Source organism: Lytechinus pictus, chromosome 7 (genome assembly GCF_037042905.1).
Source record: "Lytechinus pictus isolate F3 Inbred chromosome 7, Lp3.0, whole genome shotgun sequence".
NCBI classification, from domain to species: domain Eukaryota; kingdom Metazoa; phylum Echinodermata; class Echinoidea; order Temnopleuroida; family Toxopneustidae; genus Lytechinus; species Lytechinus pictus.
In genome coordinates this window covers 48,565,480-48,580,300 of record NC_087251.1, presented here as the reverse complement: position 1 = coordinate 48,580,300, position 14,821 = coordinate 48,565,480, and the positions used below count along the sequence as shown (strand labels likewise).

The 14,821-nt window shown below is 37.1% G+C and overlaps 1 protein-coding gene across 9 annotated transcripts in view; it reads right to left on the bottom strand.

The window, feature by feature from the left end:
- The window catches only part of LOC129264094 (transient receptor potential cation channel subfamily M member 5-like), a 37,918-nt gene extending 28,339 nt beyond the window's left edge, over positions 1-9,579 (bottom strand). For 2 of the 9 annotated variants that reach the window (XM_064102973.1, XM_064102979.1), the window contains exons 1-7: positions 9,170-9,579; positions 7,830-7,887; positions 6,774-7,043; positions 5,483-5,654; positions 2,263-2,443; positions 1,122-1,291; positions 132-387 (exon numbers count right to left, since the gene is read on the bottom strand). In XM_064102973.1, the coding sequence (XP_063959043.1) occupies positions 132-387; positions 1,122-1,291; positions 2,263-2,443; positions 5,483-5,654; positions 6,774-6,862 (868 nt within the window). In that variant the 5' untranslated portion in view covers positions 6,863-7,043; positions 7,830-7,887; positions 9,170-9,579. Of the gene's footprint in view, positions 1-131; positions 388-1,121; positions 1,292-2,262; positions 2,444-5,482; positions 5,655-6,773; positions 7,044-7,829; positions 7,955-9,169 lie in introns of all 9 variants that reach the window. The other 7 variants (XM_064102972.1, XM_064102978.1, XM_064102976.1 and 4 more) reach the window with 6 other exon arrangements.
- Positions 9,580-14,821: the final 5,242 nt, after the last annotated feature.

The window sequence follows — 14,821 nt, the reverse complement described above, 5'->3', positions numbered from 1 at the left end:
TCGTTTTGCGATTTTCTTTATCAAGGAATTGATAAAAAGTAGTTGACTGCCGATCCTTCTGTACCTCTATAAATATATTCCAGTTTAAGAATAAATAATAACATGAAAACTAAACTCTCATAATAACTCACTGCTACTGTGGGTAATATTTCGTGATGAGATCTCATGTTCGATCAAGCTCCTAATCCTGATCTCTGAGCTCTGCTGATCTCGTATAGTCATCGGGTCAGCGCCTTGTCTATGATTCTGTGACGACGACGACGATGCTGATGTGGATGAATCTCTCTTTGGATCTGTTACTAGGAGTGCATATGGATGATTTGGATCGAGCATGGCCTGCTGTGTAATTCTTTCGGAACCCTGTCCGTATATCACGGGCCGCCCGTGCTGAAAGTATGATCATATGAAAATAACATAATCTTAGGAGAATGGCTTCATTTCATTTCCACATGATTGCAATGAATTTCCAGGGAAGAATCTACGCAATGTGAGTACTGACTCTATGATGGAAAATGTTTTTTTTTAACAATCATTATGCTGAAAACCCCTACCCGAATGAATACGAATAAATATATGACACAAACTGATTTCAAAATGATTAAATTTGTTTAGAATGAATTAAACCTTTTCTACTTATGCGTCTGTCTCTGACATCAACACTTTTTTCTTAAATTTCTGTCACCAAGTTACCAACAGGAAAGCATAAACTAACAGTCATGAGTAACGAAATTGATAGCAGATTAAATGAAATACGGTAGTACATAATTTTTTTTTAAATATAAATAGTTATAATGACTACATCCATAGTGGTAGTGACAATGAAGATACCTGTTTTACAGGTCTATAAAAGCCCCGTTTCTGAGGGCACATTTCTATATTACAGTACGAATGGGAATCATTAAAAAGGGGCACGAAAAAAATATCTTAAAACAACGAAAGGGACAGTGAGATCGATCAAGAGGACGTAAAATCAAAGGACTTGATGGCCTTGTATTCAGATGAATACCGGTTCTACAAACATTTGGGTTTTCTCACATCACACAAATAAACACTTAGGGTGTTAACTTAACACCTTAAACCCTCCCCTATTTTGCAAAATCAAGCTTGAGGCACTTTACTACCTCCGCGCCGTCGATGAGGGACTGTGCGCCATCGATCTCTCGGAGCGATGTGAGTGCGATAGCAGCGACCTTTTTACGACCTCGACCAGCAGCTACTGCGTGGTCTTTCACAGCCTCGCCAATTGTCTTGACGATACCGCAGTTGAGTCCACTTGAAATTATCCATGCTCCTAAAGTATAGTGGGGGTAAAGACATAAAGAATTATACAATGATCAAGTATGTACATTGAGACGACCATATTCCATGATCATTTGATTTGTAGTCATACTTTGCAAGTGTAGCCCATTATAATATAAGGATCCAGTTGGCAGAAATAATTTGGTAATTAAGTAACTGACTTCTACAAAGGAAAGATTGAAACCTTACGGCTAATTAAACAGCAAAGTGGAAAAAATAATTGTCATCAAAATGTAATGCAATCCATTTCATGATACAGACGAGTACTTTCTTTTCTCAAGTAGAACGGTGGAAGTTTGTTTTTTAATATAATTTTTAAAAGACTGATTTCGTCGTGGTAGTGAAGCATGGTTCACAATATGCCATCCAAGAAAGTAGATTTAAAGGTGTAGGGCTTTCGATTTTCGTTGCTCCGACGCATCCTCAACATACAAAGTTTCTCCACATTGTCATGCTTGTGGTCCAACAGATTACACTTGTCCTTATGACGCCTACAATCATCGTAGATTTTCCGTTGGTTGATCGTACTTTGTAAGTAGTATGATCTCCTTATATGCCTCGTTTATATTTGTTCTATGATCGTACACATTTCGTATTGATGCACGATAATCGTACGATTTTCGTATGGAAACAGAATCAGCGTACAGGGTCTACAGAAGAGGTATATGTCCTCGATTGGCTGAACGATGGAGCTATTAATGTCAGTAGCTCCATGGCTGAACCGTTGAGGTAGTGTAGAGTAAACATTCACCTCTCACCCTCAAAGACTTAAAAATAACCTATACATGTATAAGATCTTCCCCTGTTTATATCTTTTTGAGGCGGGGTGAGACGAATTTTCGGTCTTGGAAGTTCAGGTGTTAACCAAAATATCCTACTATTCACCCCTTTAACATGCTCACGTAATATTAAAAAAATTGATGAACACACAATAATGAGTCTAATTATAGAGCATATACTCACCAGTGGTAGCGGCGGCTTTGGCGATCCCAGTACGGAAGACTTCACGACGCTGGATATTCATGTGAAAGTTGCTAGTGCCTCCCACGATCGAGATTACGAGATTGGGTTTCGGGAGCCGCCATTTCTCTAAAAGGAAATTCACCACCTCCTTGGCACAGGCATTGCTGGGAATCAAGGCGTACTGTTTGTGGGGGTGGAGAAGTAGCGGGGAGAGTGATGATAGTGACGATTGTTATAATGGGTAGTTTACGATAAAAGAATTGAAGAATTGATAAAATCCCTTGAGGAAAAAAATGAATTAAAATCCACCATTACCACCTTTACACCAACCAACTTTAAAGTCGGCAGCAGCAGCAGCAGCAGTAGCAGCAGCAGCAGCAGCAGCAGCATCAGTAGCAGTAGCAGTAGCGACAGACTGGTGAGGAAGCAGGAGGAGGAGCAGCATCTTGTTCTAGATTTGTGGTCCAGTTCTAGTTTGTTGTCCGCCAGCTAGCTCTCGTAAGGCTTCTGTATCGGCCCTTTTTGCAATGTTCCCATTGTGTTACGCTTGCATTTATGACGTCATTATTCTGAACAGTACGTTAGGAATTTACACCAGGAGAATTCTCAATCTTGAAATTTGTAAATGAAATGGACCAGAACTATGTGCGGCTGGAGCAATCACGTACGACAGGGTCCATGCATATTGTTCTAGCATATCGTGTTGTTACTTTGATGTTTATACGGAGTCAATTTATGAACTTTTCTATCAGCAATTATGTATCTAAAGAATCAGCACTCCTTATGATGTTTTGTAATAAACGCTGTATATCTCTACAATCAAAAGGTGCTGCAAGAATACATGCTCATTACCGACGACGAAACTCGTGTTCATCTTCACAACATGCTCACAAGTATAATGATATAATCATTCAAATTTATTATGTTATCTCAAGATTCTACTTATTTATCTTTATATTTACGACCGCGATTAGTATGCCTTCAGGGTTGGTGTTGCGGGAAACAAGGGATGATCGCCCCCAAGATTTCCAAGTAATGAAAAAGGGGGAAGAAAATGAAAAAAAAAAAGGTGAGAGTTAAGTCTGTGCTTCTCAACTCTACAATTTTATCAAATCTAGAAAAAAAATGCCATTGGCATTATGTCGCCTTGCCCGCCCCCTCAAAAATTCCCGGCGCCGCCTTGTTGGCCAATCATAAAGCCTTAAGTACAATTTCATCCCTCATGCTTACAAATATAACAATTACGTCATCCCTTACATTGTAATGTCTGGCTCTAACAATGCAACGATTTGCCAAAGACGTATGCGGTTATAAAAATGTGAACTACAAACAAAATATCAAAGTTTTTCAGGGAACAAAGGTCTGACTACCCGCTTATTGCGAACAAATCCAAACATACTTCTGAGTGAGTACGGCGCATTTTGTTCAATGTCAATTGAGAAACTCGATACTAATTTCAAAATCGCAGTGTTCGACGCATTGGATTTGAAATGATAATCCTTAACATATACTTAGGGATACATCCCTTTTCATGTTCCATTCAGGTAACAGACATAAGCAGGGGTGGCGCTAGGTTGTGAGTGTGTGTGTGTATGGGGGTGCCATGATAGTATATAAGGATGATTTAATTTGGTTGTAACAGAAAGACAAAATGTCCGTGGCAGATGGTTACACGAGCCATACAACAACAAATTATACGACTAATACTACTGTTGCTACTACTACTCCTAATACTACTATTATTATTACTACTCTGACTAGTTCTACTACTACTTCTACTATTACTACTACTACTACTACTACTACTACTACTACTACTACTACTACTACTACTACTGCTGTTGCTGCTGCTGCTATCAGTAATTATGATGACAATAATAATAGGAAGACATGTGAATAAATTCATATTAATGGTTTCTTGAGAAAGGAAATGGGCTACTGAGTGATCCTTGAGTTACGCATAGTCTGTATTTTTCGATGTATATAGATGATTCACTTTGATATTGTAATACTTTGCGTTCTAGGGAATATAATTATGTTAAATATAACCTACAGACAGGAACTGTTTATACTATAACCATAATCCTTGATTTTTCATGGTGGTGTTGCGATTTTATTTATCAAGGCATTGATAAAAATGTAGTTGATTACTGAACTACTACTACTACTACTACTACTACTACTATTCTATTTATCAAGGCATTGATAAAAATGTAGTTGATTGCTGAACTGAACCTTCTGTACTTGTATAAATAAACATATACTACTTCTACTACTACTACTACTGCTACTACCACTACTACTACTACTAATACTACTACTACTACTACTACTACTACTACTACTACTAATACTACTACTACTACTACTACTACTACTACTACTACTACTTCTGCTGCTACTGTTACTACTATTACTACCATCACTACTGCTACTGCTGCTATACTGTTCTTATTAATAAATTGATGTTATTTGCAATAGTACTTGCGCTCTCGCAGTATACTAGTCTGATTGACAGACTTATAACTTGGTTCTAGTTAGGTTATATATGTATTCATTGTGAACATTGCTTGCACATCTATGAAAGAATCGCCATCGAATACGGTTATTTATACAGACGACTCTTACAATATCTAGAATAAACGTTCTATCAATTTCTCTATTCTTAAAACAGCTTAATAGCCTGGACCGGCAGAAGCGGATATGTACTAGTTTGCAGTTCAACTGTACTCGGAAATATAAATTAGGCTGTTACCGGAATAAAATCAAACCGGAATATATTGCAAGTTAAATTGCAATCAACAAACGAATAATGTATACTGCCAGATACTTTATCACACAACATCAGCAATCGATCTTAAACATCAATATCTCATCGCATCAAAATTTCAAACCTTTCCCTTTAATATTCAAGTGCATGTTTGTTTCTATCTCCCAAATTTGGCATATCCGCACCATTTTGATCAGCTACATAATCAGGCTAATATTCGATATTTCCGTCGTATCCCATAATTTATAGAAAGACTGCCAATAACTGCATTTTTTCAAAAGCTCAATACCAATACAAGGTCTCCCCCAAGTAAATCTCCTTATGAGACATACATGTACACGCACTGACACGTCTACCCCAATATATCCCCTACCCCCTCCCCGGAATCCCAGCCCTCTCTTTAAAACAGACAATCATGCATTAGTATTTGGTTATTGATACTGTTCTTACCCTAGTCTTCAGCCATCTTTTTCCCGTTCTTAAACCGCTCTTTAATTCCTTCCGATACAGGATTTTGCTCGTCTCGAAATCAGCACTGGGTTCGGGTTCTGGAGTGTAACTCTTGACAACGGTTTCCATGGCAATCCTTTCGTTTTCCTTTGAAGATTGTCGGCTCGGATTCCTATGACGACAATATGAGACGGACACAGTAATTTCGACCGCGTTTTCACGAGTTAATTTGGGATATATTTCATATTTAAGTCTATAGTGCCTTTTGCTGAATAAAGACCGAACTGACTGTACACGAATTTATTGGAGCCTGGTACACGTTAAGTGAATGGGAATGAGGTAGTAGAGTTCGTCAACTCGGGATGAGTAATATAGTAACGTGAATTGACAGGACCTTACGTCTGCTGCTATCATGAGTCAATGTTTTCATTAAAGGAAATCGGCAAAATTCCAACGTTGCCAACCACTTTTGTACTAATTTTCACAGAGTGATCAGTATATCCCATCGGAAGACTGTTTCTACGTTGTTTGACAGTTTAAATATTTTCTGAGATAAAAAAAAAAACCATCATGGATAGCAGTGGGGGGGGGGGGGTAATGAGCCCCCCGCCTCTCCCCCCCAAAAAAAGGGGGAGGGCGGCTCATCATGGCGAATAGGGGGAGGTAAAAAATCACATGCCTGCCGAATGGAAAGTCTGATTATGTGGTAGATATTTACGGAGTATTCAAAAGCATATAACATATTTCATCTTTTTTGTCCCTTTTTCGTCTCTTTTTATCTCTTTTTATATGGCTGTCGGGGAATATTTGAGGGTCCATTGTCCCCCATCCCTCCTAATGCCAGTGACTGATCTGTTCTGTCTATTAAAAAAACCCCGCCCATATTCCAAACTCTACTTTAACTTAAACCACAAATATAAAAACCTTTTTCATTGTATTTTTCCCATGTTTACCACGTTTACTAATAATACCATGGAATAATTAGGGGAAATATTCTAGTAATTATTTCTATTTAGTTTTATCACGATTTGGAGGCAAAACGTTGACTTATCTTTCCCTGATGTGGGGTGTGGTTATTTGGGGTATCTGCTTGAGTATGCAAACTTTTAGCATTGAAAGCAAGTTTACCTTCGAATTAAAGTGAAAGCATTGGTATTATGCCTATATTGAATAACAAACTGCTAACGCACATACAATATATTTATCTAGGATCTTTACTAAAGGGGAGAAAGATTATTTCCTTCAAATTGTAATATTTTACTGACAAAAAAAAAATGCATTTAGTACTCACATTTGTATATTCGGTTGAGGCCCGAGTTTGTAAGGCTCTGCCCTATCGTCCGACGGTTCACTTTCCGCCACACAGCAACAAGAAGACATATCAGAAGCACTACTTATAGTTAAAAACCTGATTTTAGGACAGATGAGGAAATTTGATTGCTTGATTACGCCCCGGCAGTTGGTTGAATACAAATGAGGATTCAGCTCACTAATTCCCTTGGTTATTCATCTATAAAGAGGACATCGCTGACAGAGTTGTTCTTATGTACATCTACCGCACCTGAATGCGCCAATCATTAAAAACCAAGTAGAAATTTGTGTTATTGGTCGATGTATAAAAAAAACTAAACCGTTACTATGGTAACCAAGGTAAATTATGATTGCCGATTACCATTTGGAGCCAAGCATCATTATAACCACAGGATTTACACAAATTATACAGGTATACTCCTTATCCACGAAGAGTGAATAACAGATTAGTGTTAATGGATATTATTAAAAATGATGAATTTGTCATTTTTTATGTAACAAGAACTCGGACTTGGAAAAGCTGATAAGAAAGAGTCTTCAAGATTATCGAGAAGATTTTATTTTGTGGAATCTTGACTATTAGTGGTAATAGCAGAGTGAAAGACAGAAGGGATATATGATAAGGGAATGAGTGGGAGAAGACGAGGAAGGGAGGATTTGTTGTTTATTTCAATAGGGTTAAAAAACTTGTTGTCAGCCGACAAGGCTGTTTTTCAGCAAGTTCGTAAAAACAAAAGTTACAAAATACAAAAAAAAAAAAAAAATTATGCATTTTTTAATTATAGCATTAATAATAATGCTGTTATTAGAGTGAAAGAAAGAGGGTGAGGAAGGCGAAGAGAAAATGGGGGGGGGGAATAGCGGGATAAATGAGAGCATAATGAGGACGGAGAACAAGGGAAGGAGAGAGAGAGAGGCAGAAAGAGGGTGAGAAAAAGAGAGAAAGGCAGAAAGAGGGTGAGAGAGAGAGAGAAAGGCAGAAAGAGGGTGAGAGAGAGAGAGAAAGGCAGTAAATCAGGCAAAGACAGACACATACCTTAAGTATACTCAATCGCAGGAAGGAGGAATGCCAAACCAAAAATGAGAGTCCATATCTAAAACGAAATATATTTCTTTTCATCGATCATCCAGTCAATATCAGAACTGGCTCAAATTTCCTGTCTGAAATAGGGGAAAATGTCAAAATGTAATCTTGCAAGATGCCGTTTCTCGTTGGGAACTCTGGAAGTCTGCAAATAGGGGTGGGGGGATCTGAAAGGATGTTTTCAAATCTGATTTTTTTTTAATTATAATTCATACCACGATAACAACGATCAACCGCTTTTTAAGGGTAAACATTACAATTTATAAGGAATTACGGATTGTGAAAAAATAGTTTTTGCCATTTAAAGGGGAAGTTTACCCTGACAAAAGTTAAATGTAAAAATAGCAAAAAAAAAATGATTGAAAATATTGCCGAGGTCTTGTTTAAAATCAATCAAAGAATAAAAAGATATAAGAACTTTAATTATTTTATTTTTCACATGCGAGCACACTGTTAAAAATAAAACTGTAAAAACCCAGTAATTATTACTGGCAGCTGGTACTCACAAACAAAATGAACTGCTAAATTGCGATGGGCTGTAAAAATGCAAAAATACTGCAGGGATAACTGTTAACAAAAAACCCACAATTTTAACATTTTAACATTTAATCTACATATACGTACACTATTCATACGATAGATTCACTGCAATCAACGAAAAAAAAACGATAGTTCGTTGGTATTTTTACAAAGATTATGAAACATGAAAACTTAAAAAGAAATCCTTATTGAAAACAAAAGATATTATTCTTCGATGGCTTTTTCCCAAATATGAGTTGATTTTTCTCTCATTATTTTTGCATCCATGGTCTAATAGGGAAGTTCACCTGAAATTGCTTTCTGGGTGAACTTCACATCTTCTTATGGATATTCGGAGTGATCGAGCAAAGCAAACGAGGAATCAAACTCATTACGCACTGTAGCAGTGGCATAAAATACAAGGCCTACAATGTATTCAAATCATATACTGTATTAACATGAATATTCACCATCCGCATTTTCAAAGTTTTTGTTCTAGTTTCGTGAAGAATAAGTACGTCAATGTCAATTGATGAGTTGACGTTTTTCTAGTATAAGGGCCTACACGCAAGCACTGACCGGCTTGCCCGCAATAACTGATTGTAAATAAAAGCAGCACACTTCTGGAGCCTCCGAATTTCGGTGATCAATACCTACTGCCTATTGTAGTCTAACGGTAGAAGTGGAAAGGGAGATAGTACACAATCTTTAGGATTCCTTTTACCCACCAATATACCAATATAAGGGAAACAGATTTCAAAAATCAGTCTTACCCGATCTCTTCCTCCTAGATCCTCCATAATACATGTCAGCTACTGTACATGGCAACATACACCCTCGATTTGGCTTGTTTCAGTAAGTTGGCAGCATTCTTGATACTCTCAAAATAGCAAATCAGTGCCCAGAGTTGAATAAAGGGCAATATGCATGAGTAGGCCTCTGTTATACGGAAATTAGTGTAGGTTTGACAAAATTCTCGGCGCTATTGTCGGCATGCAAGACTTCCACGATCACGGCTGTGACTTGATTTGCTTGTAAAAAGGAGTATAAATCACATTAAAAGGCAAACATCTCTGTGCATGTCTACATTTTGAGAGTATAATTACGCAGATTAACGGATTCTCTAGAATTCGGGTTTTTTGCGGGTGAAATTTGATATTACTATAAAAGTGTGATGTTCTGTGAAAACCTTATAGTGAGACAGAAGTTTTGGGGAAATCCCTTGCTCGTTTTATGTGTCATGATAATGCTCCATGTTTTCGGTATAAGTTTGATTAAACAATGCATAATTTGTATAAAGATGAATAATATAAAATACTGAGTACTTAAACCTACAGCTCTAGAGTATATATATTTTTTTATTTATTTGTTTGTCTCTTATTGACTATATATAGCTGGCATAGCTGCTATGCCAGGCACTACTTGACATATGAATCTTACTGCAGATACACCGGTGAGAAAATGCGCCAATAGGCAGCGATTAAAATAATGTTGACCAGGAATATGTTCCTACATCTGAATGATTCATCAATTTTAAGGGGAATTTTTATATGCATTTTTTATTATTTTTGTTTGTTATCTAGAAAATAAGGAAACAAAATAATTGCAATTTTAGACCAAAAATGTATATGATGAATGATTGTGATTACAACTCCATTCACATACGATGACATCATAAAGCCCATTTCTGACGCTCACAAATAATATGCCATTTTTTTCAATAGCAGAATGCAGTAAACAGTGAATATGCGTGAAAATTGTATTGTTATATTTTATTCCTTCATATCCAATAGTCTTTAAGAATTCTTTTTAATAAAAGCGACGAAAATCTAATCAAAACTTTCTGTTAACTGTGATTTTTTAGAAGTACATTTCATCTTTTTAATCCCGACCATTAAAATAGCGCTACAAAACACACAGATGATTATAATCCTATATTTCATGAAAGGATTTTAAAAATCGCACGTTTTGGAGGTCCACATTTAGATTGTGTGACTTAATGAGCAGTTTAATCAGCTTTGGCAATAGCAGACTGCTCTTCTTTCTTTTTGATTTTGTTAAAAATGTAAGTATAACACCGCCCATTATTAGAAATTTGATTCAAAGATCGTTGAACAAATAGAAAGACCAAAATTAAACAAACGATCAAAGTCCAAAAAAAAAAAACTCACAAAAAGAAAGGAATGCTTTTGTGTTTGTCAAATGTGATGGTGCTTTTACCCTTCCAATATTGATTTTTCATCGCAATCAGTCACCGACCTAAAAGAAACAGGGGCTGCCCCACATGAGGATGGGGAAAGGGACCAACCACGCTCCTTTTGACTTCATTAGCAGTGAGAAGGGGGATGGGAAAGAAGAGTGAAAAGGAAATTAAAAAAAATAAAAAAAAAGGAAGAGCTCTGAACCATGCAACTCATATTACCACTATAATCAAATCAAATAAATATGACGTCATCCCTAGGCTGTCTTGCACCCCCTCCAAAATCCAAAAATCACATAAAGTTGAAATTGAGGAAGTGGTTACAAATTCAATACGGTAAATTCCGAAGGTAAAGCCCGGGATACGCCAGGTTATTTTGAGAGGGAGGCAAGGCACATTTAAAGGAGTGGAGAAAGGAAGTAATATTATCATGCTACCTATACCACGGGCGGATCCAGGATTTTCCAAATTTCCAGAGAAAAATTTGACCAAAAAAAGAAGGGTTTTACCCTAAATTTAAGGTAATTTCGTCCATGGAAAACTTAACACGCACAAAAAAAAGGTTTTCACACAAAATTCAAGGTCATTTCGTCCAGGGAAAACTTGACAAGCTAAAACAAACAAAAAAGTCCTCGCTTTGAAGGGGGAGGGGGGGGGGCACTTGTGTGAGAACGGCTAAGTTACATTACAAATGTTTATTAAGCCTCTCAAAGGGGGGGGGGGCACGGGCCGGATGTGTCCCTCCCCCACTGGATACGCCAGTGACATATACTTCTCTTTATATTATTTTTTTTTATTCCATCTTTTAGTTTTTTTATGGTAAGAATTAACAGGGGGAAGGTTACTCCCTCATTAATTCCCCCTGCAGCGCCATCCTGAGGTAAGTCTGGTATTTATTAGAAACTCGTGTTTTTTTTTCTATTCACGCTTTTCTGAATCCTCTCCTATATTACGTTCCTTAAATTTCACAATATTGTCAAATAGCAAATGTTATTTCTGTCATGGTTTTACGTGTTGAAGACGAATATTTCGTGGAATAATGGTACAATACAATTTTTGTTCTCTCTCTGGCTTTCTCGGACATTATGTCGCGTTCCCGCTCTGGAGCCAATTAAGATTTTTTTCTTTTCAAGTAGGAATCGCTATAAAAAGTCGGCTAGAAAAATCTTGCCCTACACCTTGGGAATCCAGCTGCGTGCAGCAAGTAGGCTCTATTTGTTATTGAAAAATATATGTGCCTAGTTCACCTTTTACGAAGTCATATAAGGTGAATGATGAGAAGTGCACCTTGTCCGTGGTGATACGACCATGTTTTTCATAAAAGAAAGTAATAAAAAAAACGACCTCTTTCATTCTCATTTCTTCAATTAAAAAAAAACAATATATTCATTTTTTTTAATGAAAGATACAAATAGCCAGGTATTGAAATACTAAGTTTTATCGAATCGGCAATGAACTTCTCTTGGCGATTTTTAAACACAAGAGGGCGTAGTTAAACAAACCAACCCATGACCATTGAGAAGGAGTGTTGATCAAACCCAGGCACACGGACAGGTTTTATTTAATAGTTGCCCTGAATTATATATTGATGCTAATTTTGAAAGCATACCGCCATCTTGCTTTGAAAATCATTAAGTAATACTTGACTTTCTGTATATAGGGTGTCACGTGCGTAAAACATTCCCCATAGACTTGTGTGTTAAAATGGCACTTAGGAAAAATTCATAAAAAAATAAATGTGAAATTAGAGGGTCGAATGTTTAGTACCTTTGGATAGGATATATATCTGACATTCCATATCTGATCTAGTCTGCTATGCAGACTCTGAATGGCTCGTGAGGTGGAATCTGCTGAACCAGCCTGAAAGGGCGAGCGAAGCGAGCCATTCCACATCTGCAGCCTCAGTAGACCTAGTCTGCTATGCAGACTCGTTGAATCAGCTGAGGTACACACACTGCAGATGTGGGTCTACATTTGTAGACTATATCTGACCAGAGAAGGGTATTGTAGCCAGCTCATTTTAAAAATAAATCGTCATTTATGAAGATAACTATGATGGGATAAAATTCATCAGCTGAAACAGTAAAAGAGCCCCAATTCCTCCGCCAGTCAAAAAATAGTTCCAAATCATTGATATATCTTCCCAATTTGGGCAAAGGAAGTTCAGTAGTTACTATTTCTAGAATCAGTGTTAGATTTTGAATCATATTCATACACTTTTGTCAATCAGCAATATCAAATTGAAAAAAAATTCGAATGGGTTGGGTCAAACGAATATCTTTAGCCCTCCTGATGTAATTAGGCTCGTGGCACCATAGCTGGTGAGACTCGCCGCATGCGTTTTCCAATCGATATAATTATTGTTTTCTCCAATAAAGATATCTTCATCAAGGTTCATTGAATTCCAGTTTGAACATCGTCACCATTATGTTACATACCATGCACTTTCCTCGTTCCACATTCTACTAGAATCAGAAGATTGGGTAAAATCCCCATTTTAATATTGAGATGCAATATATGGATTAGCTTTTCGAGCAATATAAGAGAGGGGCCAACGCTTTCTTCTCATTTGGTGTATAAGATGAATAGATATATAACCTTTTAGCTCGCTTGCTTCGCTCATGAACAATTTTTCTTATTTAATTTATCATATCCCCCAAATCATCACTCAAATATTTAGTTTTAGTTAAACAGGTAGAATATGATTTAAAGAAAAGGATACGTTCATTATGTTGTTTCCATCAGCACCACTTCTTATTTTGAGAAAACGCAATAACCTTTAGTTGAAGAAGCAGATATACATGCTTAAGGCCATGCAATTTGTATAATGTTGTCATGGTAACGATTAAAGTGGTGCGTAAGAAAGTTGAATGAGATGTGTAACAAACTATAAATTTACCTTGGGTATCAAAGCAACCTTTTTTCCCTAATTATTCTCCGAATCACTAGAATATTTACGGATCAACTCAAACCGCAAATGTCTGACATTCCCACGCCTCTTCCCTTTTAATAACCAACCAATTCCAAATGTACAAAATTAAAATCCTGTAGACAAAAGTGATGTAAATATAAGAAGATAATCCTCGATTGATTCCTACCGAAAGTAACTGCCGCCTAACTTGTATTGCCAAACCCAATATCTCATTTAATTAGGTGTAAAAGAGGCGACAAACAAATAAAACAACACGAAACACACCGTCAAATGCGACAGTGCTCTCCAAAATTATCTCTAATGCACTGTGGTTAATCTAGGAGCCTGAAGCTTGTTGTATCTATCCAGTCAACGTCATCTTTCCCATCAAATTAGTCTAATTGCCCCGCGCTACTCTCGCAATAATCAAAATCTAATTGGGAAAAACTGCATAAAGAACGGTTACCCCGGCGACGTACCTAATTTATTATATTGAATTAACAAGTGGCAATGAGGGGAAAGGGTTATTCAAAGCACACAAAATGGGCCTATGTATATTCGCCGTCAGAGCTTTTGTGTAAAAGTGTGCGCCGCGGCTGATTTGGCTGTCATTATTTCATAACATATTCTCTTCTTGGCCTCCCCGGGAATGTGGGTCCTATACGCCCATCCTTTCAGTGCTTACAATTTTTGTGAACAATGCACCGTGCCCATGCTGCAGTCACTTCGGGCGAAAACGACTCCAGACCGACAAAGTCTGTTACGTTAATTAACCAATGACAAATCATCGATCGGTTTGGATTAGGATTTTTGGTGAGACTGTAGCATTATACTACATTGGTTTGCTCCGAGCACGTTCTACGCCTTTCACTGCTACCATCGCCTATGAACTGATGAAGAATGATCAAGCTATTGTGATCGCGCGGAACGAGAATATATTCTTATCAAATATGCGGGAGGTTCCTAGGCAACTCATATTATCGAGGCCGACTCCTACCACTCGCATGTCAACTCTCCTATAAATTACGAGGATTAATTGTTGAAAAATTGATAAAGAATTCGTGCGCTACACACTACTATACTCATAGAAATTTTTACATACTTATACGTGTCTGTATACATACAGGATATACCCGTACCTATTATGATAATAAATCGATAATTCGAGTCAGAAGTGTCAAATTTAACTGGATCCGTATGGGTACTTCTATATCTCCTTAAGAAAATCGAGTTCTTTATAGGCCAATCAGATTATTATTCGATTGGGGATCTCTTTTTCTACGAGAGAATAAACCTCAACTTTTAAAGCCTCAA